Here is a 27410-nt window from a genome sequence, read left to right on the forward strand (position 1 = left end):
TTTTGCAAAAAACTATCCTAGAGGCTTCATTAATTTATTTGTAGATCCAAAATGTGGACACAGAACAGCAACTATGTAGAGTTGTGAAGTAGGCATGCTGTGGCCCACGGGGCAGGGCGGAAATGTCCAACTTAATCTGATTCAGCCGTTTCCAGCAATTCAATACAGTATACATTTGATTTTATCTGTCTTTAAAGAAAGACTAAATAAAACCCATTATTCTTATTGATCAGTTAAAGCAAAGTAGCAAGAAACAAGCACTATCTGGACTTACTTTGTTTCCCAGATACAGGGCTGGCGCGCTCCAGTAGTAGCTCTGGGGCAGGGCTTGTCGGGCCTTCACGCTGCTGATGCTGATCTGCTGATGTGGATCTAAGTCATCCTGCTGCGGAGTCACTCGAATGTGGCCAGAGATGTCAGTCAGATACCAGCCACTCATGTCTTGTATCTTAAAGAAAACACACAACCATCGTTACTTAGGGAAAAAAAACCCCACCCACTTCTTTTCTCTTTCATATTCCTGTAGTGTTCATTTTATGAAAATTAAAAACGCAAGAACTATGAAAGTTTAGAAAAAATGAGAGTTGTGAATATCATTAAACTTGTCAGATGTACTCAACTTTAGGTACCAATTATTTTTTTGCTTGATGTTTCTAAGAGTTTGGATGGTATGATATAGTAGCCTGCTTTTATTGATCCAATGTGCTTTTTTAAAATTATGATTACAAATGCTTCTTTCTTAAAAATAGAAACTCATTCAAAATTACACATAATGTTATATAAATTATCAAATAGTTGAACTTTGATTTTCATGTTTTTCACTCCACTAGTAATTTCCTGTTTCGTATAGAAAAAATTATTTCAAAAGGTGTTATGTATGTGTTTGTAAAGCAGAGGAAGAAAAAAGATATGAAAGGTAGCTTTTCATTTAATATTTCCTTCCTTTTCATATATTTAAATTTAAACTTTGAGGCTCAAGTGCATTTGAATCTACCAGCTCACAATACTGTACCTATTCCTTCCCATGAGGCTGGAAGCATTGTAGGAACTCCTAGCCTAGATCCTTGGCCCAGAGAAGGGAGGAGCCTTTAAGGGGGAATTAGGGAATACATGATGATTTGCTTTTCCATGTTTATACTCCAGCCATGGGTGGGCACACAGCTACAATCAAAACCATCCAACCTCGTCAGGACAAAACACTGGATAGTGGGGTTTGTGGCTACCAGGTGCCCACTAGATGTGTGTGAGCTGCTTGGTGCTGTAGGTGATGGGGAGCAGAATGGTAATGGTGATAATATGTGGATGAAATATTTTTTTAAATTTCTTCATGTAGAGGTCATTTGATTCTGCATCTCCCAAAGCTGTGGAATTGCTGGGACTGCCCTGGTCAAAGAAAGAGAGATTAAGTAAAAGCTTATGGGATAGCCACACTACAAGATACATATTACTTCCTTCTCTTCCCTTTCCAACATCATCATCAGACATTCTAAGACAGCCCAGTGAGATTCAGAGAAAGTTGTTTCCAGAAGACCTACTGAAATGCAAATATCAATGGACCTAGTTTCTGAAGAACAAGGCTGAGTTCTACCTCTGTTCCTCTGCTAAACATAAAACTTTAGTACATTAATGGAACAGTCTAGAGGGTGAGGTGCGACTCTACAAACAAAAGAAAGAAGTTAAACTAGATGTTCATATGTCGTTGGTTCTACATAATTTGCTCCAAAAGCTATGCATTTGATAAAGTATGTATAAATTCAAATTTAGGTATGAGAGTACAATCAGAAACTACTCATAATATTTCAGACTTTAAAAGCAATACAGGCAGAGAAAATTTTCATAGTTGTGTTAAGGATTAGGTAGCTGACTGAAGTTGAAAGGCAAGAGTAGTGTCTGGAAGACAGTTTTATTAAAATAGTGATCTTTGTAAAAACCAACCCTAATCATAACAGTCTCCTGCTAAAATCCTCCAATGACTCTCCAAGGATAAGAACTCAACTTCTCAGTAAACTCAGCCCTATATGGTATAGTTTCTCATTCACTCTGTAGGTTTCTGTTTCTTTCCCCAGCCTGTTTCCTGTTACTCTGTACTCCTAAGTGCTGCCACATAGGCTATTTGAAATTCCCAAAGGTCCTCTTTTATAGGGAGACAAATCGCTGTCTGTGGAGGGTTGAAAAGGCAATGGGAGTATGATGAGCAGTGAAGGTGGGAAGGGAAACATGTTTATGTTTATGGTAGAGGAAGAATATCCCAGTAACTACTAAACAGGTAATAATTTGAACTTTTTCAAATCAATTAAGAATGAAGGTATTGTTCAAATTCAGTGTCTCGTTTTAACGAAGAAAGGGCCCTGGCAACATCAAATCACGACTAAAGGCTGGTGGGTAATATGTACCATGTAAATAGTTATTAAAGGAGTTTTTGTTAATGGGTATCCCAAAAATACTGGTGAGTGAAATACATAATCCTTCATAGCACAATCTGATGTTTTCTCTGTTGAATCATCGGCCCTTGAGGCTAAAGCAACATTAATTCCGTTATTGCTTCACATAATAATCATGGACACCGGAAAGGCTAGTGTTGACTTATTCTAAGAGGTTCCAGTCTACACATAAAATAAAATCCTAAAGAATTTGGTCAAAGAGGCACAACTAGCATTTGAAAGAAAATTCTATCACTTCTTCATGATAAGTTTAAGTAGAAGCTCACTACGAGAAAAAAATTAATTTCTTATAGAAGGAAAACAACAACAATAGCAAGAAGCCCCGTGGAGCAGCACATTGGATTCAAAGGCTGTTGCTTACATTGCCATAGGTCCAGTAGGAGCTCTGACATCTGTCTGAAACCCCTGAACAGAAACACTCATCACAACCTCTATGATTATCCTCTTGCAAATTGAAGAAGCCGAATTTGCAGCGACTACAGTCTCCTCCTTCGACATTTTCCTATAAATAGAGAGGTGGGTTAGCAACAGAGGTGCCCTTCAAAATGAAGCATTATCTCTATTTCTGTTTATGAAAAATATAAGCTTTCTATTCTTCATTTTACCTCTTAGCCTTATTTAAAGTATAATGATATTTTAAAAAATCTTCTCAAAACCTTCTTATTAAGTTATATGCTGTCCTAACCACACTGATGGGAAATAATTTGGATTCTAATCTACTGCAGTAAGTTACAATTTGATCTTCATCTCTGTCAAGGGTATGGAGTAAATGTCATGGTAAATACAGCAATAAGTTAGACATTTGGTTTACTATTTACCGTTCTATGCTGTTGAAGTACTTCCTCTTAGGAACACATGATATATGATAAAAATAAAAGACATTAAGCTAATACATGGATGTAGAATAGAACACTGAAATTATACAGATGGTAAAATACTTTTCACTCCACATATGACAAATACATATATTTGAAGCAAGCATAAGAATCTGACAGGTAGAGAAACTGGGGCAGATAGTTATACTATTTCCCTGATGAGATCCAGTAGGAAGGGAGGAAAATTTTCCCTGGTTAATTTTCAGTGTTTCCTTTAACCCGTTGGTATAGCCAGTTAATCATATAGTAACATTACGGGAAAAAATAGTTCTCATTCAGTGACTGCTCTCCAAATTGGTCTCATTAATCCTAGGCCCAATACACCGAAAAATTATTTGTTTATAGGTGGGATTCAAGCCAGGGAAAGCTGACTATATGATGAAAAGCTGGGAAGGGTGTAATCTCTCAACTTAAAGAATGGTTAATCTTGACTAATGTCTTCTCATTGAAAGTTCCCTGCTTTCCAGGAAACAGATTCTCAATATTCCCCACATACGAAATTGCTCCACATTTTCCTTCTTCCTTGAATTCCCTTATTACTTCAATTCTGAAGCTTTCCTTTTCCTTAGAGAACTAACTTCTCTCTCAAATGTGTTCCCATTGCCCTTTATACATTGCTCTATTCTAACCACAAAAATGTACTGCTGTATCTTCTAAGATTATTCTCTCCAGCTACATACCATAATCCGTTCAGGTAGAACCCTGTCTTACTTACCTCTATAGTACCAGAAAATGGCAGTGTTCCTGGTACAACACTGAGCACTAGCTTAATAAAGCTTTATTAAGTTTAAATAAGTCTCTTGGTGGTCATATTTTTCACCTAGTAGATGTTTCATAAAAACATTTTTGAATAAAGCAAGATTGGTCAGAAGATGGGATAATAAAATCTGAGAACATGGGGGAAAGACAGAAGAGGGAAGAACAATAGAGAAAAAAATAGACAAATTTATAAAAAATAAACAAAAAAGTTCTCCTTGTATCCAAGAGAATAATTTATTTGAAAGTAACTTCTGGGCTCAATTTCTATGAATTATTTACCACCTCAATCATTTCTACATTGCCGGGAGCCTAAACAAAGAGGCATCTCTAGGCCCGTTTCATGTGTCCAACTTTAGCCTCCCAATATGTACACGGATTTAATGACTGCAATGATATTTTTGCTGGTTTCTGTTTCTAAGGTAAATTTCAGATTTTTTGAGATGGTAGATGTCAACAAAACTAATCAAACTAATTTCAGACCTAAGGTGACAAATAAATCCCCCAAACCCTGAAGTTGAGAGCATCTTCAGAAGAGTACACAGGCAGGAAAGATGAAACATATCTATAATCATAATTTAGTTGATCCTGTTGAAGACATAGTACAGCTGTTCTGTACACTGTGTTCTTACGTAGTTGGTCTAATCTACTTTCATTTACTCTAATTTGAAAGCTTGGAATACCACTTTTCTGAGATTCAGACTGAGTTCAACAATTAGAAAGTTTTAGACATCAGTTACATTTTCTGTAACAACATTTTCGCCTGGCAATATGACCTTGAAAAGTAATGATTAAATAATAGCAATATTCAATTTAATTTAATAAACCGAAGCATCACATTAGGGTAGACATTCTAGGGACTATAAAGATGAGTGAGTCAAGGTCTCTGTTTTTACAAGCCAGCATCTAGAGTTGGGTAAAAAGATACATTTACAATCAACCTTAATGCAAGGTGGAATATGAAAAGGTCATCTCAGGGCTTCCCTGGTGGCGCAGTGGTTGAGAGTCCACCTGCCGATGCAGGGGACACGGGTTCGTGCCCTGGTCTGGGAAGATCCCACATGCCGCAGAGCGGCTGGGCCCGTGAGCCATGGCCGCTGAGCCTGCGCGTCCGGAGCCTGTGCTCCGCAACGGCCGAGGCCACAACAGTCAGAGGCCCGCATACCGCACACACACACACAAAAGATCATCTCAGAAATAAATTAAATTATGGCAACACAGAGGAGGAGGGGCTAGTTTCTGCTATGAAGGCTTGAGGAGGATTTATGAAGGAGTGGAATTTGACTTAAACTTTGGAGCATGGTTTAAAAATTCGACCTGTTGGAGGGGACAGAATAGAGGCCTATGTTAGTAGGCCTAGGAATAAGAAATAATTATTCTTAGGAATAAGAAATAATTCAAAGCTTAGTTTGACTTCTGGGGTTACTGGAGACTGAGTAAATAAGGCCAGTTATATGAGGACTCCATATCTACTTAATTGACCCCCAATAAAAACCCTGGACACCAAGACTTGGGTGAGTTCTCCTGGTTGGTAATACCTCATATGTGTTGTTACATACTGTCGCTGGGAGAATCATGTATGTATGATTTTACTGGGAGAGGATAACTGGAAGTTTGTGCTTGGCCTCTTCTTGATTCTTCCCTATGCACCTTTTGTCTTTGCTGATTTTAATCTGTATCCTTTTCACTTTAATAAACCACAAGTATAACAGCTTTTCAGAGTTCTGAATCCTTCTAGTGAATCATTGAAAATGAGTGTTATCTTGGGTCCTCCAACACACCACCGTAAAGATAATAGGATGTCTACACCTATAAAAACAGGTTAGCCAACTGGTAGTTTTACTTTGTTTATTGTGACAAATCTTTGAGGCAAAATATTTTAGATCCTGCTACAGGTCCTCAAGCTAATCCTATACTCAATTCACTTCAACCCTCTTCACAAGCAATTATCAACTCATAAATTTGCAAAGACCTTATCTAATATTGTATAGCATCCCAGCTGGAAGCCACCACTTTAAGTTTCTAGACTTCTGCTTTTTCAGTCCTGAGTCTATACCATACTTTTTCTTTATTTCATACTTTCTCTAGCTCCTAATCAGATTGAGCTAGACTCATTCAGTTGAGAAGTTCTTGGTTCTGACTTTTCTCTAGCTCTACTACAGTTGAATATGAAGCCAACACTAAATAGTAAATATGGTGGATATAGTACCTATATGTGTGTCCTTATGGACTGGTTAAAGAGCCTCTTGAAGCTGGTAGGAAAATGAAGAATCAGGGAGAACATCTTTTTAGCTCCCTAGCACTCTGCTCTCTGGACATGTATAGAATTAATTAGTTATATCAAGTTCTACTTCCTTTTTAGTTTTCTAATCTCCCTTGAGAGAGTATATATCTAAGTAATTTCTTATTGAAGGATTGTGTCTCCAGAGTTTTCTTTAAAAAGATACTAGTTTTAAAACAGTGATTACTAGAGGACATTACAGTTTGATATTTAATAAATTTTAGATTTTTAGAGTGGCACAATTCAAACACAGAAGCATGGTGTTCCAGGACTTTTATTGAACCTTCATAGAGACAGAGGTTCCCCACTTTCTAGTAGTTTGCTAATACATGTGATCTTGGAAGCTTGGGTCTCAATTCTTTTTATGGGTTCCCAGGTGCATAATTGCTTTTTCAAAACTTCTTTATGACTCATCAACAACTGTCATCCATGAAGCAACCCCTCATTGTATTCCTAATTTATTTTCAGCTTGATGGGTAAGTTTTATGGGTAAGTTCGTTAAGCATTTTAATTTCCTTTGCTATCAATATCAAATTATTAATAAATGCTCTGTATATCACTTCTCACTGTTTCTTTATTCTCTGTAATTATTCATTCATCAAATCATAGCTGAGCTACTACATATAAGGCATTATATGAAATGCCAGAGGGAATATAAAAAAATGCCCTCAAGACAATTATAGCAAAAGAAGTAAGAATGTGGACAAATAAGTATAAGGCACAAGGGAGTTACTGCCCTAAGAGGAGTATTGAGTACGTGCTCTGGATCTGACACCAGATTTATGACCAAAGTTCTCCAACCCCCTGAAGGAAGAATAACACAGAGAAGCCACAAGGCTGAAAGAAGAAGATGTATCCCAAAGTTTGTATGATAGGAGTAAAATAGGCTACTGCAGCACTGTTCTCTTTAATTAGAATGTTCACAGATGTAAGAATGTCTATTGTAGATCTTTTAAATCAATCAATCAATCCAAACAATAAAACCATCGTTTTTGTTCTTTTCTTGCCACTTATATTACTAAGATCTTCAAAGGCAAATACCTTATAATGTGTCACCATCTAACTCAGTCGCTAAAGCACAGATGTGAAAACAATTGATCCTGAATACCTAATAATGACGGTGAGAGTCTGTGACTTCTAGCCCAAATACTATTTTAGTCATTATGAGACTTCTCTTTCCTTTAGCTATTATTCTATCACTTCTTTGTACGGATCAACTTTAAAAAGAATTGTTAACATGTAATTTAATACAAATTTTAAAAGTTGTTTTAACTGTTTATCTAAACAAAATGGGGTCTAATCTATTCTCTCTCTCAGCATTTCAAATGGATAGCTGTTGTCAATCCAGTATATTTATTTTAATATTTTATTTATTTAGAGTTCAATAGTGATTCTAATTTACAAATTTAATGGTTATTTTTATACCTAAACCTATGAAATAGGTAATTTCCAGAATGCTCCAGACGTAATTTCCAGAATGCTCAGACTTCCACTCTAGAGATTAACATTCCCTTATATGACCATATTTTCCTAAAAACAAATATTCTAGTTTTTTCATTTCTAAACCATTACTCCAGTTGGTTATATTAACAAAAATTAAACAGAAACTAATGAGAGTTAATTATTTTTTCATTGTCAAATATTAATCCACATAATAAATATTTTTATTCTCTTATGTATGGTGATAATAAAAAGTATCACTTCAGACCAGTGGTTCTCAACCTAGTTTTTATTATCTTATCCCTAAGGAGCCTCTTTAGTCATTTTTTTCATAATCATCTCCACCATGAAATTTTAATTCTACAGATATACTGCATGTGCTGATGTACTGTGTGAATATGTTTGCCTTATACATAAAATGGATATGATATTTTTGCCCCCAAGAACAAATTTTCATCCCCTTAGAGAGAAATATGTGCTTTATATACATATTTCTGTTGAACATATTTAGCTGAGTATCTAATTAGATATTTTGTGGCCTACCCTATAAAAAATATATGTAATAACTGTCCTTTTTGTCTTTAGTACTTTTTTTTTCCTAAAAACAAAGTTGAATTAGAAAAATCTGACTAGGTTCTTTTTTCTTGAAGTGACATATTGTTTGGTTGACATCAGTTTTATTTTTGCTATAGTTTCCTTAGCAGTTTCTCTCTTGAGAAATATAGTCACAATAGTTCCCCTGTATTCTTTCTTATGAAGCCACCTTCTTATAAATTAGGAACAACTTCAACAGTACATGTTTATATGTGATTGTTAGCCAACTGGGAATTCTACTGGCAAAGTTACCAGGAATATCTCCACTGATATTTAAGTTATTTTTTGTGATAAGTGCTTCAGAAATTTTGCAGTCATGCTTGTTTATTGGGGTGTTTGTAGTCAATTACAGATTTTCCTGTTATGGCCTTCATTCTAATGTACCCTAGTATTAAAAGAAGTTAACAAAAGAAGGATAATTAGATAATTAGCATTATTTCTTGAGTGTTTACTCTTTAAATATACTGTTCCAAGGCTAAATAATAAATACTTGGTGGGTTAGAAAGAGAGACAGAAGAAAATAAATGAAAATTTAGTTCTCACTTTTTACAACCTTAACTTTTAATATTAGAAAAAACAATATTTTTGAACTGTAACTGTTGCAAGAGACAAATTCTGGTATATACCTTTAATGCTAAAAATTTTACATCTGTAATTTAGATTTTGGATCAAATATATAAATCGAATGCTTCTTGTAAAAATGCCCTGGGGGGCTTCCCTGGTGGCGCAGTGGTTGAGAGTCCGCCTGCGATGCAGGGGACGCAGGTTCGTGCCCCGGTGCAGGAAGATCCCACATGCCGCGGAGCGGCTGGGCCCATGAGCCGTGGCCGCTGAGCCTGCACATCCGGAGCCTGTGCTCCCCAACGGGAGAGGCCACAGCAGTGAGAGGCCCGCGCACCGTAAAAAAAATGCCCTGGGTTCGAGCCTAACAAGTTAAAGAGGTAATCATTCCTGTACATAAACGGAAAAGAGGAGGGAAACTCAAACCAATAAAAATATTAGCACACACCATAAAAGTCCCATTGGGGAAAATAATGGAAACATCTCTACTTGTAAAAAACAATATAAATAATCAAAAAATTAATCCAGCAGGTATTTATGATTATACTTTATATTTGCACAGGGCTTCAATGTTATAATTACACCTATTGAGAGTTGGGCAAGAAAGATTTAGTATCATTTTATGGATTAAGAAATATGAATCAGACAGTTTAAGCAACTGTCAAATCTTCACACTTCTTTTAGTTTTCTCCTTTCCTTCTTTTTTATGTATGAGCCACTGTGTTATCTTCTTATTTTTTAATGACGAAGAAAATATACAGAATTGATGTCATCACAGAGGTGCAAAAGACATTAAATGGATTGCAAATTGTGAAAAGATCATAAAGGAAAAGAAAAAGGTGACAAGTGACTATGGCAGAAGAACGATTTATACCGGGGGATAAAGGATAGCTTTGCTGAGAAGTGGAACTGAGCCTTGAAAAATGCCTAGGTAAGCAAAGGGAAAAGGTGAGAGTGAGGGTTTCCCAGCAGTCTGAATGGAATCTGTAAAATTCCAGAGTTAGAAAGAGGTTGATGACTCAAGAAATTTAAGCAAGGCTGGAAGACAGTGGCTGAAGCTCAAGAATATTCTGGCGAGGTAAACCAAGGTCAGATCACATCATTTTGTGCGTCAGTAAGAACTTAATGTAAAGTGCAATAATAAACCCAAAGCAAAACAAGATGAAAATACAGATTTTGATTTCTAGTCTTTTACTTCACTGTTTATCTTTCCATTATGACTTTGATAAAAATAAAAGCACATGTTCCTACCTAGATCAATGTCTATTTATATTATTTATCAGAGCCTGCAATCCAACTGACTTTGGATACATAATATGATGCCAAACTTCAAAAGAACCAATTTTTATCATGTAGTACTTAAAATGAACAAATACCAAGAGTCAGAACAGTATTTACATTTACTTGATTTGTCATATATCTGCAATTGTCTTATCTCTTGTAATTTACCAGGAGAGGAATTTTCAAAATTTTAATAATGCATAACAATTAGTAAATATTTTTGTGTTGCATTGTTTTCATATTTTGAAATATAATTAGAATGGGGTGCTCAGTAATATCATTATCTAAAGAAGGATATAACAGAAAATCTTATGTGTAGAGGTAATAGTATTTGACAGTGTATTAAGTGAGAAATTTTGTTCACCTCTTTTTAAATCAGGAAATCCTTTTTTTCCTTCAATTAGAGAAAGTTTAAATCTGGAATTATTTTAAAGCATTAGAAAAGTACATATAATATGATAATTATCCACTACCCACAACCTAGAGGCAAAAAATATGAATGTTTTCCCAAGTGTGCTTCAGTTATATTTTTAAAGAAATAAAACTTAAGCACATTTGAATCTCACTTCTCTCACTGCGCTTCTATCCTATTCCTTTCCCTCTTTCTCTAGAGTTAACTATTATTCTGAAATTAGTACACATAATATCAGTGTATTTTTAAAATTTATATTTGTGTGCTCACAGAATGTTTTATGTTTTACAACTTTACATAAATGATAACATAATGGTATTTTTTTCCTTCACTTCACCTGAAATTTATCAGTGTTTTTACACATAAGACCTATTTCACTCACTCGAGTTGTTTCTTGTACCAGATTACATGAATATATTATAATTTATTTTTTCTTCTTTATGGATATTTAGATTTTTCCTAATTTTCATTATAACAAGTAGGTCTATGTTGAACATCTTGTACATGCTTTTATATGTCTCTTTATACATGTTATATAAGATTCTTTTGGGGTAAACATCTAGATATTGAGTTGCTGGCTGACAGGTTTTTAATATCTTTAATGATACTAGATAATGCCATATTGGCCTCCTAAGTAGTGGTACTAATTCATCCTAATAACAGCATTTCCATTTCTCCAGATTTTCACCAGCACTTGATATTAGCAGCTATCTCCCCATTTTAAATATTACTTTATGGTCTTCAATAATCTTTTAAAAAATACCTGTACTTGAGACATTTATTTCTAAGCACCACATAGTTTTGTTACTATTCTAAATATTTTTATTACATTTCCTAATTGGTTATCACTAGTGTATAGAAATGCTACTGCTTTTTATAAACTGATTCTTGTATTCTGCAATCCAGTGAAACTCTTCTGGGTTCAAAATTCTTTGACTAAAGTACATATATTCTGAGAAGTTTTTTCAGTGAAGTTGGACTATTAGTGGGAAACACAATAATCTGATATTTGTCTCTAGTTTTAATATTTTTCTCTTTGTCTTGACTAGTGGGCAGGGTTTCTACTATAAGACCTGCTGGTGGTCTTTTTTTTTTTTTTATCTTCTTCAAAGGATGTATAATTTTAATTCTACATAATTCTTTACTCCTTCATTATTTCTTGAATATTGTTTCTCCCCAATTTCATCTAATCTCTTCTTTGGCCAGTCCTGCTATATTTTATGTTGTTTTTTTATCATTCTATCAGCCATGCCACTTAGCATCTCACACTTTTATTTATCTCCCTATGACAATTTACAAGTAATTTCCTCCATTCTGTGTTTCTGATTCTCTATCCAGCAGTTTCTAATCTCTTGTTCAACCCATTTACTGAATTTTAAATTTCAGTGACTACATATATTTTTATTTCTAGAAGTAAACTACAGTAACGTTTTTCCACACCTGCGTATTCTTTTAATATAGTGCCCTATTTTGTGTTGTTTTTGCCTATTTTTTCTTTCTTTGTTCTTTTATTTTCTAGTCATATTTTTATGACTGTACATTTTCTACATATTTTATTCTATTATTTATATAATTATGATTACATATTTTGTTTATATAATTTTTTAGACTATCCTTTTTTTTTAGTGTACAAATATTCTGAATTTTATGGCTTCTGATTCCCTTTTGTAGTTATTTTCCTTTTGTGCAGTATACTGCTTTCCAGTGAGCTCACTGTCAGTTAAGGTTATACTTTCTTTCCTGTGGAAATACCATTTGCTTGACTTGTTGAAGAATTCTAGCACAGAAAGGGAGAATAAAACTGACCCCATTCCCATGTGGCACACAGGTTTGAGGGTTTGACAATGCACTATTTTTACCCACCTAGAGCCCCAAAGGAAAGAGAATGTTTTCTAGTTGCCACTCCTAGCTTGCAGGTGCAATTTTCTCGTGCCTGTTTGTTTCACTGCCAGGGGACATTTCTAGAGTCTAAGCTTAAGTGAATTCAGTTCCAATTTCCCTCAGTGAGTCCAAATCCTAGTGTCAAGTCTCAGAAAAGCCATTAAAACTCTAAACTTTAACCCCCATCTTAGGACTATGACCAGTCTCCCACCCCCCACCCAACCCCCCAGTGACCTTAATTGCACAGTTTTGCTTGAGTTTATGCTTAACTCAGACTTCCCTCTTTGGTTTAACATCTAGGAAATTCCCTTTCTTTCCTGAATCTACGTGATTGCAAATTTATTTGCTCTGTTTTATCCAGAATACTTGTATTTGAAATGGCAGAAATGGGAAAAGCGGTGTCAACTTTTCTCAGTACTGCATTTTAATAGAATGTTAGTCATTTAAAATTTATAATAGAAATAAATTTAGGTCCAAGACTTTATGACAAAGTACTTTCTTAAGATGTTTACAAACTTCAGTAAATAATTTTTCTAAAAAAATTATGGAAAACTGTTATATATTATAGTGAAAAAGAATAAATGTGCAAATGTTTACTGGTTAATAGACATTTTGGAGATGAACACTTTTACAGATATCACTTTTCCTGAATTTAAGTCTCTAGTATCTTAGCTTCTCAATAATGTTTTACCTGTTAAATAGCATTTGATATATGTTGTTTTGAATAATCAACTGACAATCCTATGTCAAATCATGTTTTTGTTAAACATGCATATAATTCATGACTTTTAAAATTATGTAGCTATCTACTGAGACTTGCTTTCTGCAAGTTTTTATCCCAAAAAACATTTAGTTTATAAGAACTTATAGTAATCTATTTAAAATATCACATAGTTGAAGGGTAACTCTTTTCATGATGCTAGTTAATTTTTCATTCTCTTTTATGATTTAATTGCTTATTGTTGTGTTTTAATTGTCTATGTAGAGCTTCAAGTGACTTTGTAGAAGGCATTTTTCTTATTAGGATTATAATCACTCTTAGTGCAATATTGAGGCAGGCAGAGAGCAGGTGGTGGCTCGAGGAACTATCCCTCGGATCTCTGCTAATGGCGACAACTCTCCTGTTCTAGCCTTTCTCTATATATTTTTCAAGGAAAATGAATGGGGTCTGCCTCCTTTATGTGTTTCTCTTTCCTCGCAAAAATACTGGGCATCTCCCTTCTATATATAGTATGTGTGTAACACTATTCCCTTTCTCTTTTTTTCTTATAATTTTTTTTAAATTCATTTTTGGCTGCTTTGGGTCTTCATTGCTGCGCGCAGGCTTTCTCTAGCTGCAGCGAGCGGGGGCTACTCTTCGTTGCGGTGTGCAGGCTTCTCATTGTGGTGGCTTCTCTTGTTGCGGAGCATGGGCTCTAGGCACGTGGGCTTCATCAGTTGTGGCACGTGGGCTCAGTAATTGTGGCTAGTGGGTTCTAGAGTGCAGGCTCAGTAGTTGTGGTGCACAGGCTTAGTTGCACCACGGCATGTGGGATCTTCCCGGACCAGGGCTCGAACACGTGTCCCCTGCATTGGCAGGCAGATTCCTAACCACTGCACCACCAGGGAAGCCCCCTTTCTTTTTTGTCCAGTTTGATTTCCTATATTCTAGAGACTTGGGAGGTTTCTCTTCCATTTTAAGCACAGCTGTGTCTGTACTTTATTTGAGCAAGTGATAAAGGTCAGAGATTTCTGTGGAGTTTTGGAAAAGAAATAAATCACACACAGGAAATATATTTGGTAAATATTAGAGAATATGCATTAAGAGCCTCTAGGATCGCCCCAAAAGACATACAGGATGAAGATAGGTGGTGTCCTTTAAAAAGTGATCACCCACAGACCACTCCAGTCTTGATCTACAAGTGTAAGTCTCCATTTCTGATAATATTAGAATAAAAGGTACTAAATCTAGTTAATTTACTATATTTCAGTACATGGCAACTCTTTACCATGGACTGTACACTTTCTGCCTGTTTATATGGACAGGAGTTTTATTGTTTCAGTGGTCCAAGATAGGTACCTAAATTATCCTTGATAAAACATATACTTATTATATAACTATTATAGTATTTAGTTTCCTATTTCAGACATTCCTGTCCCAATAAATGAACACTCAACATCAATACTAATATTTACTTCTTATTTTATGGTCTAACGTTTTTATACATATGCACACTCATGTAACAACCATCAGCATATAATTTATAGCTGCCTAGAGAAGACTAATGAATTAATAAAGGAAAGATTCTTAATAAGATTCCACCTATGTTTGAGAACAAAGAAAAAAAGAAGTAACATTTATTTTTACATCAGTATGGAATGCTAACTTTTTCAATGGAGTGGTTATTTTCTCAGCTAATATAGCTAACACTGTCTGATCTGAACGTTTTGGAACGGATTACTATAGCTGAAGGAAATCAGTTTTATCAGTTTAGACTTGGGCTTGCCTCTATGTTTCCCCTATGTGTATAAGCTGCAGGTGTAATATATCCCTTGGTGTTAACACGATTATCTGAGTGTATACAACAAATAAAGTTGCAATTTCTGAAAGTACTCTTGGGAGGAAATATTGAGCATTTAATCAATTCCACTAGGGTTTCTCACATTATTTGGTAATTAAACAGAGGATTTTGAACATGGTATTTTCAGACCTATCTGGGTTCAAATTCAGAAGATTATTTAAAAATCTAGAATAAAACCCTTGACAGAATTATTTTCAGAATTAGATACAAAGCTTTTGAGTTTTGAGTTTTAGTTTTGAGTGTACAGTAGATTTAAAGGATTGCTAGTTTTACTGTTGTGTATTTTAAAATTAACAGACTAGATAGGTAGTGGGGGAAACCTGTTTTTGTTATAAAATAACACATTCTCAAGGTGACTTATCTTCTGTATTTGTAGGTTTTTAGACAAATGGCATGTGTCTTGCTGCAGTGAACCTGGTTCTAAAGACACTTAACAGGAATGCCACCAATAGAATAGAGAATGGAGATTTACAGACGTTCCAATTGCTTAATGCCTGCAGATATATGAGAGAAACCAAGAAAAATGACCTTTGCTCTAAACAATGGGACATTACTAGAATAAACAACATACCTTGCAGTTACAGGGTCCAAAACAAGGGTCCTCATTTGTGCTCCCTGCACCACTGCAATTACAGGGTTTGCAGTCTGGGTAGCCAGTGTAGCCCCTGGCACACCGATCACAGCTCACCCCTCTGAAGCCAGGTTTGCAATGACAGGACCCAGGTGCCAAACCTAATGGTAGATGAGACACATATCAATATTTTCTAACTGACTCATAACCCCCCTCAGACTATCACAAGATGGGAAAGTGCCTTGGGCATAAAAATATACTACTTGAAAAAAAAACCTAACAACAATCATCTAAGTACAACATCACTAAGTACAACAAAGAAAAAGACTAAGGGTGTTCAACCTAAATGTCCATCGACAAATGAATGGATAAAGAAGATGTGGTACATATATAAAATGGAATATTACTCAGCCATAAAAAGAATGAAATAATGTCATTTGCAACAACATGGGTACAATTAGAGATTATCATACTAAGTGAAGTAAGTCAGAAAGAGAAAGACAAATACCATATGATATCACGTATATGTGGAATCTAAAATATGTCATAAATGAACTTATCTACCAAACAGAAACAGACTCACAGACCTAGAGAACAGATTTGTGGTTGCCAAGCGACAGAGGGTTGGGGGAAGGATGGACTGGGAGTTTGGGATTAGCAGATGCAAACTATTTATATAGAGAATGGATAAACTACAAGGTCCTACTGTATAGCACTGTATAGCACAGGGAACTATATTTAATATCCTGTGATAAACCATAATATAAAGGAACATGAAAAGGAATGTATATATATATCTATAACTGAATCACTTGGCTGTGATTTACACAACATTGTAAATCAACTATACTTCAATAAAGTAAATTTTTAAAAGAGACTGAGGGTGTTCATGGGAATACATATTTGGGGGATAAAAAGGAATAGAGGAGGGAAATAATAGCCATTTAAGTTTGCTTATTTTAAATAGAGAAATGCAAGAGACAATTTTTATTCTTGTCTTTGATTAGAAAAATAGAAAAAAAACACATGAAAGAATACAAGTTACTGACCTTCAAAATCTGGAAAAATATAAGAGCAAATCAGTAAAATATAGTCCACTCAAAAAACAAAAGAAGGGAGAAAAAAGCAAGGAAACATTATGCTGAGAAAACATAAAACAATGACAGAAAGAGTGCCAAACATACACACTAACAATACATAAGTTAGTCTTACTCTTTCAATTAAAAATATGTGCATGTAATGTTCACAAGAAATAGACAAAATGACAAGAAATATTAAAAATAAAAGAAGGTAAATATACATTAGGAAAGCATATAGAAAATTAAAAACAGTTGTAGTAATATTAATGATGGCCAAAGTAGAATTCAATTAAAATAAATTCAATAGAACAAGCTCTCTGTTTACATTACTAAAGGTACAATAAAAACATAATTTAAGTTATTATATTTATGCTCCAAATAAGCACTAATTAGAAGTACAAAAAAATACAGACAATGAAAGATACTGGAAATCAAAGGAAAATTGCCCCAAAATCAATGGCTGAGAATGACATTAACCTACCAACTTTAAATATTTACACATGAAGTAGCAAAAAGCAAAACACAAAAATTTGAATAATCTAATAATGTTGAATTATATATTAAATGGCATATAAATATTTATTGTAGCTTATCTTTAACTAATCCACAAAAATGTTCAATTTCTCAAAGCAGAAATTATTTAAGGCTTATTTTCTTAACATAAATTGTTACTTCTATATTTGTAACAAATGCTACATTAAATTAGGATTAAATTAATTATGAATATCAAACATGAAGATAGAATTTTATGCAAAACTCAGACACTCTAAAAATTAATAAATATTTCTTCCTAATAACTCTTAGGTTAAAAAGAAAATCAAGACTTTAATTGCAGATCAAATAGTTTTTTAAATAGAATATAAAAGCAGTAAGAAAGGAACTTAGCAATGTTCATTGGATGTTGAAAAACTGAAGCCAAACTTTTAGGTTTAAATATTCCATTATTTTAAAAAATGTAAATAAATTAAAACTTAATTCATGTAATTATCAAAAAATTTTAAAAAACAAAATGAACACCTGGGAAAGAAGGTAAATTTGAAACATAAACAAAAAGAAAAGGAAGCAAAAAAAGGAAACTTAGACAAAGCTGATTAAGGATATCAAAAGAGGACAAATGATGAAAGAATTCCCACAAAAATATTTCAGTACCAGTTAGTTTTTACAGTGTTTTCAAAGTTTGAAACTCTTATGGAGCATATAAAAAACAGAGAGGTATGTAATTCAGTTTATTAAGCTAGTGAATACATGATATAAAAATCTAACAAAGATAATCCAAAATAAACATAACGACTAATATTTAAATAGCATTTATTTTATGCTAGGCATTACAATTTGCTTACATACTACATATATGCTAATTGAGTTAACATTCAAAATAACAATATGAGGTAGACCCTATTATCTTCCCCACTTTACAGATGAGGAAACTAAGACACAGAAAAATTTAGTGATTTGCCAAGGTAGCACAGCTGGCAGGTGTCAGAGCCAGGAACAAGTTAACATATGAATCCAGATAAGAAAATCCTAAATAAAATAAACACCAAGCTGAACCCTAAAGTACTGTAAATTAAAAGGACCTTCCATGATGACCTAGTAGAATTTATTTTGGTAATATAAATACCTCATTTTATTTCACTGTTTTATTGTGCTCTGCAGATATTTTGTTTTTTACACATGGATGGTTTGCCCCTGCATTGAGCACATTTACTGGCACCATTTTTCCCACAGCATCTGCTTACTTTGTGTCTCTGTGCCACATTTGGGTAATCCTCCCAATACTTCAAACTTTTTCATTATTATTATATTTGTTATGGTGATCTGCGATCAGAGCTTTGATGTTACTATTATAATTGTTTTGGGGCACCACTAACCACACACACATAAAACAGCAAACTTAATCTATAAATGTTGAGTGTGTTCTGACTGCTCACAGACTGGCCATTTCCCATCTCTCTCCCTCTCCTCAGGCCTCCCTGTTCCCTCAAACACAATATTTAAATTAGGCCAATTAATAACTCTACAGTGGCCTCTAAGTGCTCAAGTGAAAGGAAGAGTTGCATGTCTCTCACTTTAAATCAAAAGCTAGAAATAATTAAGCTTAGTGAGAAAGGCATGTCAAAAGCCGAAATAAGGTCTAAAGCTAGTCCTTTTTCACCAGTTAGCCAAGTTGTGAATGCAAAGGAAAAGTTCTTGAAGGAAACTAGAAGTGCTACTCCAGTGAACACACAAATGTTAAGAAAGTGAAACAGCCTTATTGCTGATATGGAGAAAGTTCTATTGGTCTGGATAGAAGATCAAACCAGCCACAACCTTCCCTTAAGCCAAAGCCTAATCCAAAGCTAGTCCCTAACTCTCTTCAATTCTATAAGGGCTGAGAGAGGTGAGGAAGCTACAGAAAAGTTTGAAGCTAGGAGAAGTCGGTTCATGAGGCTTAAGGAAAGAAGCCGTCTCCATAACATAAATGTGTCAGGTGAGGCAGCAACTGCTGATGAAGCAGCTGCATCAAGTTATCCAGAAGATCTAACTAAGATAATTCGCAAAGGTGAGGACACTAAACAACAGATTTTCAGTGTAGATGAAACAGGCAACTATTGGAAGAAGATGCCATCTAGGACTTTTATAGCTAGAGAGGAGAAGTCAACACCTGGCTTCAAATCTTCAAAGGACAGGCTGACTCTCTTGTTAGGGGCTAATGCAGCTGGTGACTTTAAGATGAAGTCAATGCTCATTTACCATTAAAAAAATCTCAGGGCCCTTAAGACTTATACTAAATCTACTCTACTTGGATGATAGCACATCTGTTTAAGATGGTTTATTGAATATTTTAAGCCCACTGTTGAGAACTATTGCTCAAAAAAAAAGAGACTCATTTCAAAATATTACTGATCATCTTGACAACGAACCTGGTCACCCAAGAGCTCTGATGGAGATGTACAATGAAATTCATGTTGTTTCCCTGCCTGCTAACACAACATCTATTCTGTAGCCCATGGATCAAGAAGTAATTTTGACTTTCAAGTCTTATCATTAAAAATATGTATTTCCTAAGGTTACAGCTGCCATAGACAGTGATTCTGCTGATGGATCTGGGCAAAGTCAATTGAAAACCTTCTGGAAAGGATTCACCATTCTAGATGCCATTAAGAACATTTGAGATTCATGGGAAGAGGCCAAAATATCAACATTAACAGGAGTTGGAAAGGAGTTGATTCCAACCCTCATGGATAACTTTGAAGAGTTCAACACTTCAGTACAGAAAGTCACTGCAGATGTGGTGGAAATAGCAAGAGAAATAGAATTAGAAGTGGAGCCTGAAGATGGAACTGGATTGCCACAACCTCATGTTATATTTTAATGAATGAGGAGTTGCCTCTTCTGGATGGGCAAAGAAAGTGATTCCTTGAGATGGATTCTACTCCTGGTGAAGATGCTGTGAAGACTACTGAACTGACAACAAAGAATTTAAAATATTACATAAACTTAGTTGATAAAGCAGCCACAGGGTTTAAGAAGATTGACTCCAAATTTGAAAGAAGTTCTACTGTGCGTAAAATACTATCAAATAGCATTACATGCTACAGAGAAATCGTTCATGAAAGGAAGAATCAATCGACGTGGCAAACTTCACTGGTGTCTTATATTAAGAAATTGCCACAGCCATCCCAGCCTTCAGCAGCCACCACCCTGATCTGTCAGCCACCATTGACAGCAAGGCAAGACCCTCCACCAGCAAAAAATTGCAACTCACTACAGGCTCAGATGATGGTTAGCATTTTTTAGCAAGGAAGTATTTTTTTAATTAAGGTATTGTGTTTTTAGACATAAAGCTATTACACACTTAAGAGACTACAGTATAGTATAAACATAACTTATATGCACTGGGTAACCAAAAATTAGTGTGACTTGCTTTATTACAGTGGTCTGGAACTGAACTTGCAATATCTCTGAGATATGCCTGTATCATTTAACATTAATACATTTATTTTTTTAAATCATATGTATAAGTCAAATGGAAAAGAAATCTGTTCAATAAAGGTTGCAGATGCATTCCCCCAAATTAATATTTGTTTCTGACGTTAAAATCTCCAGACCTTGATACCAAATGTAGAAATACTGCAAGTAATAAACAATGTCTATTAAAGTTTGTTTCTGGAAATATTATGAAGTAAATGTCCATAAAGACTTCCTTGTTCAGAACACTTGACTATGCAGGATGAAATTAAAGATAGACAGTTACCACAGAGAGATATATATAAAATGGTTGTGCTGTTATGAAATAGAGAAACCCCTTGGAGATCAGAAACTAAAAAAATTACTTTCTAGAGTGGTAAGCCAGTCCTTAAACCAGTGTCTTTCCTGAAGTTGACTAATTCTGATTAACTAGTCTAGAGCATGGAGCATGGTTTTATGGAACAAAAGACAATTTCTAGGTACTACTCAAGTTAGGAGGACATATCAGAGAACTTTACATACAAACTCAAGACTCCTGAAAGGGTAAACTAGAAAATACACAGGTATGTGTGCACGCGCGCGCACGCGCGCACGCACACACACACACACACACACACACACACAATCATGAAACACACAAGAAAACAAGGCCCTGATAAAGACTTAGCAGAAAAATCAAACTGCAGAATCAAACAGATAGCAGAGAATACTGGTAACAGATACAAACTAAAAAATAAACATAGAGCTGTCCTGTCTTATCTGTGGTTTCACTTTCTATGGTTTCAGTTAACCTATGGTCAAACACGGTCGAAAAATATTAAATGGAAAATTCCAGAAACAGACAATTCATTAGTTTAACATCAAGTGCCATTCTGAGTACAGTGATGAAATCTTGCACCATCCCACTCTATCCTGCCCAGGATGTGAATCATCCCTTTTGGCAGCATATCTCATCCCACTGGTCACTTAGTAGCCATATTGGTTTTCAGATTGACTGTCAAGGTTTTTCAGTGCTTGCGTTCAAGTAACCCTTATTTTACTTAATAATGGCCCCAAAATATGAGTAGTGATACTGGCAATTCAGATATGCCAAAGAGAAGCCATGAAATGCTTCCTTTAAGTGAAAAGGTGAAATTTTTCAACTTAAGAAAGACAAACTGTATGCTGAGGTTGTTAAGGTCTACCATAAGAACAAATCTTATATCTATGAAATTGTGAAGAAGGAAAAAGAAATTTGTGATAGTTTTGCTATTGCACCTCAAATTGTAAAAGTTTTGACCACAGGGCATGATAAGTGTTTGGTTAAGATGAAAAAGGCATGGAATTTGTACAAAAAGATATTTTGAGAGAGAAAGACCACATTCACGTAACTTTATTATAGTATATTGCTATAACTATTTTATTTTATTATTAGTTGTTGTTACTTTTGCTGTGTCTAATTTATAAATTAAACTTTATCATAGGTATGTCTGTATAGGAAAAAAACATCGTATATGCAGGGTTTGGTACCATCTGCAGTTTCAGGCATCCACTGGGAATCTTGAAACATACCCCCAGGGATAAGGGGGGACTGTATTTAAATGTTTAAAGAAACAAAAATAATATTAAATATAGGTGAATTAAAAGAGACTATCAGAAAAACAAAATGCAGTTAGAAACTTTTCTTATAAAATATACCAAAATAAATTCCAGATGGATTAAAGAATTAAGTATCATAAAAAGAAATCAAGTGGTCAAGATGAAAGTGGTCAAAGGTACAAACTTCCAGTTATAAGATAAATAAGTACAGGGATGTAATGTACAACCTGATTAATATAATGAACTCTGCTGTATGTTATACATGAAAGTTGTTAACAGAGTAGATCCTAAGAGTTCTCATCACAAGAAAAATTTTTTTCCTTTTTCTTTTATTTTGTATCTATACGAGATGATGAACATTCACTAAACTTACTGTGGTAATCATTTCATGAAGTATGAAAGTCAAATCATTATACTGAACACCTTAAACAGTGTTGTATGTCAATTATATTTCAATAAAACTGGAAGAATAAAAGGAAATAAAAACTAAAGAAATAAATAATTTGTGTAAACTTGGAGTAGATAAGAATTTTAGGATTATAAAGGCATGTAAGAAATCCAATAGAAAAATACTGCTATGTATAATAATTTTAGCATGTCATTATTATAGCTAAAGTGGGTTTTCTAAATTTTCATAGGTTATTATATAAAAATTTTAAAATTATATACATTAAAAATTCTTATCTATAATAATGAGACACAAAGAAAATCTAGAAATTGTTCATAACAAATACGACATACTATTAGAGCTCTTACAAATCTATGGAGGGAAAAAAACAACCTTACACCAAAAAGAAAATTAAGGAAACAGAAAATTCACACACAAAATATTTGTTTTTCTCTAGCAATCAGGTTAATGCCAATGAGATAGTGAACATCATTTCTCATGATCTGGTTATTCATTCTGACTAAGAAATCCAAATCATTAGACTACATCTGAGACTGTTTCCTAAAGAGATCATCAGACTAAACAGGAAGAGAAAAATGTATCATGGTTATATGTCTAATTATTCAACTCAAGCCCATACTGAATAAAATAGATCTAATTATAATATTACAAATATTGATTATTGCTTTCAATTTAAAATTAGAAAAATTAATTATTGGCCTGGAACCAAATATCTCTACACAATTTTTGAAAAGGTGAAGATGCAATTGACAGATATTGTCAAGTAGGTTGAAGATCAGGGGAGCATGTAAGGACGGTCTTTTTCTCAGTTTGTGTAGTATGACCTCAAGAGATAAAGTCCAACTTTAATAAATCAAAAACTAGGAATTTAAGCTTTTTATTTAACATGCTAAAAATACCATAGAAGAAAAAAATTATAAAAAGATATGAATGGTAGGAAGAAGGTGATATGAATGAAATGTTTGTGTTCCAAGATGGACAGTCAATAGGCAATATTTAATGGTGATGAAAAATACTAAGAATATTATTCAGATATTGTTTGAAAGATAAGTTCTTCCAAAAGAACTTAAGAGGAGGAAAGGATCAATGTGATTAAATTTGGAAATGAGACTAGGGGTGCATAAGTTGAAGAGGACACTTTGCTGTTTATTTTATTACCTTCCCTACTGTTAAAATTTTATGTGACCATGTGTTGTTTTTATAATAATTGAAAAATCACTATTTTGTACAACTGTAACTTATATAATATTGTACATCAACTATACCATAATTTGGAAAAAAGAATTTAGAGCACAGAGGAAAAAAATAATTGAAAAATATTTATATCCAGAGATCTTCATTAAAGCATTGGTTAAAATATACAAAATTTAGAAACAATCTTAATATCTATTCAAAGTTGAGTACTGTATTCAGGAGCTAAAACCAGATTTCAGAGAAACAAACGGATATGGGGAAAATTCATCATGTAAAGTTAACATACAAATGTTAATAAGAGTACTATGCTGAATTACCACTGCATTGAATACTCATTTTTCTACTTTTTTTTTTTTGTAGTCACTTTTTTCAACAACAAAATACCTACCATTTTAAACTCAGGGGATAAAATTAAATTACATTGCTCAAAATAATGTGATTCAGTTGCTACCATAAAAAGATAAGGGACCATAAAATGAAAAGTGACATCAATAATTCACCATTTGAGTTTTTAAATAATCATTTTTTAATCTTTTAAGATTTAAGACTTTAAGGCTTAAACAGATAATCAAATAGTTTTGTAAAGAAAGCAGGTAAGCTAAACTGTGCCAAAGAAATATTGCCAGTCTTTTAAATAGAAGGTCTTTCGGGGAAAAGCCTATAGCATAGCCATGATTTATTTTAGTCTTTCCACAGAAGAGAAGAATCCAGTCTTAGAAATATAAAGAAACAGTTCCAGATATATTCTATGAATTTTCTACTTTGGCAAGCAACTTTCCTGGAAGTAGTTCCTAAACATTTTACATCAAAGAGTTAATTTGGCATTTGATTACTTAATGTTTGGAGTTCATCGTGAATTTCAATCCTCATAGAAGGTTTTGTCTTAAATTAATGTCAACCTCTTTCCCTTCATTAACTCATTCCTACTGCCTTTTACAGTCCTTTATGTAGACTTCTTGCTTTCTGTATTATTAACTACATCTCAGTCTGTGATCTCATCTATTTGCTCTTCCCATTGTAGCACACACATCCCTCAAAGAACACTGTCATTTCACCCTAGAAATCATACATGCTACAAAGCAATATAACAAATAGCAGGACGTCAAAAAATTACATACACCACAGATTTATAATAGACTAGAAGATATATATAGATATGTAAATACGTATATATGTGTGTGTATATATATATATACACACATGTATACTAATGCAAAACAAATGATTCAACTTTTCTTGCTTTTAAAGTATAATTAAACAAACATAATTATTGAGATGAATTAAAAACTGCTTCCTGTAGGGGACATTGATAGCTGTAAGAATAAATTTATACTGAGCCCACGTGCTCTGGGGCCCACATGCCGCAACTACTGAGCCTGGATGTTTCAACTACTGAAGCCCTCACACCTAGAGCCTGTGCTCCACAACAAGAGAAGCCACCACAATGAGAAGCCTGCGCACCGCAGCAAAGAATAGCCCCACTCACCGCAACTAGAGAAAAAAGTCTGTGCGTAGCAACAAAGACCCAACACAGCCAAAAAAAAAAAGAATAAATTTATTCCATCTTCTGAAAATAATCACACTTGGCTTTAGTTGTCCGTTCATCAGAACAACGGCCTTCTACTATAGCTCTCACCTCGCTGAGCACGTTTTTCATCCTTGACACAGACTTCACTTAAGGAACCAACTGGGTCACAATGGCATGGCTGGCATGGTCTTGGATAATTTGGAGATATCTAAGAAAAATATTAAAATTCTGTTTTAAAAACAGTAAATTTTTCAATTCAGCAAGCCTTTACAGAACATTTTAATAAATAATAATAAATTATATTTAGAAGATGATAATATAAGAAATTTTCTTTATTATATGTTTGCATTTTCTAAAATCCATTTCATCTAAGTGGATATACAGAAATAAAGAGGATAGCACAATAAACTACTAAATATTTGTTACCTAGATTCAACAATTATCAAGATTTTGCTATATGATTCATCACGTTTTATTCTTTGCTGAAGTTTTTAAAGAAAATCCCCAGTAAAGAGTCTTTTAATCCCTACACATTTCAGTATGCATCTCTTTCTTTTATAATCACAGTATCATTATCATTACAAACAAAAAGAACAATATTTGCTTATACAGAGAACATTAGAATATTAGAGAAATATACATTCCATAATAAAATCTTCCTTACTGTTTTATTACAACATAGTTCAAAATTAGTAATTTTTCCCCAAATTAATTTTTCAAAAACTTTTTACATTGATCATGATATAGCTAATTAAATAGAAATTTATATTTGGTGCTTGAAAAAGATGTTAAATATTTACGTTGAAAATTTGACTTTCCCCGGAGGCAGCATAATCTGGGGGGAAACAATGTAGGCTCTGTAATTAGGAAGGCTTGAGCTCATATCCCACTGTGTCCACTTACTGGCTATGTGGCCTCCTGCAATTTACTTACTTCCTGATAATAGGGGGATAATAGTAGAAACTTTAGTGATGTTATTAAATTAAAATTAAGAGGAATAACATATAAAGCATCTCATAAGATTCCTCACATACATTAAATACACAGTACAACTAGTAGTTTTTAATGTTAGAATATTTTAATTAAACACACCTAGACCGTGCTAATGTACCAAATATACAATATTTATTTTCAAGACGCAATAGGATAAGAACAAAAAAAAATAAACAATTCTTTGCCTAGGAAATACTAAAATACTCTGAATATATATATAAAATTGTGTATATAAGTATATATATATGTTTCTCCAATAAAATACAGTTTTATATATGTATATATCTAGGTTTAATTGATAAATGAAAACCTGTTTGCTAATATAAGTCAAAGTTTCACAAGTAGAGAAATATTTACATGTCTGATAGAATTCAATCAACTATATCCACAGATCAGTTTCAAAATCATCATTTGTTTAAGACCCATTCATTCACTTCCTATTATGAAGTAAGGACTGTGCAAAGCACAGATAAGGCCTGATTTCTGCCTTAAAGAAGCTTACAGGAATAGCAGACTTGAAAGATATTGATTAAATAGAATGTGCAAAGTGATAAAACAGACACACAAGCAGCGCGTTCTGGGGCAAAAGAAGAGAGAGTAATAACACAATGAAGTCAAGCAATGTTTCACAGAAAAAGTGACATTTAGACTGGAGCTTGAAGTATGAGTAGCAATTTGAGAGTGGAATTGGGAGGAGGGCTTTCTAACCAACAGAAAACCAAGACATGAAGAAAAACAAAACAAAACTCTCTGTGGGCATATAGCAATACATTTCTTTAGGATAGATTCTTAGCTCTTATAAATATGATTTATGATTCCAATGATGAGCTTGAGTAAGCCAAAGCCTCTTAATTTGTTATCCTTCTTTGTGGTAATTGGGAAAATCTGCCTGAATCAGACTGCTGATCAGGAACAAGTCCTAACATAGAGATTTTATAAATTAATCTACTTTATACTTGATTTTTAATTTTATTAAAATAATCAGATTACTAATCAATCCGCAAAGTAAGCACTGCTATATGTG

At 33.9% G+C, this 27410-nt stretch overlaps 1 protein-coding gene across 1 annotated transcript in view; it reads right to left on the reverse strand.

The window, feature by feature from the left end:
* LAMA2 (laminin subunit alpha 2) overlaps positions 1-27410 on the reverse strand; it is a 603102-nt gene that overhangs the window by 302225 nt on the left and 273467 nt on the right. The window contains exons 9-12 of the mRNA XM_082855622.1: positions 25502-25601; positions 15655-15815; positions 2803-2943; positions 275-448 (exon numbers count right to left, since the gene is read on the reverse strand). Of these exons, the coding sequence (XP_082711748.1) occupies positions 275-448; positions 2803-2943; positions 15655-15815; positions 25502-25601 (576 nt within the window). The remainder of the gene's footprint in view (positions 1-274; positions 449-2802; positions 2944-15654; positions 15816-25501; positions 25602-27410) is intronic.

This window comes from Leucopleurus acutus, assembly GCF_964270905.1.
Source record: "Leucopleurus acutus genome assembly, chromosome: 15".
NCBI lineage: Eukaryota > Metazoa > Chordata > Mammalia > Artiodactyla > Delphinidae > Leucopleurus > Leucopleurus acutus.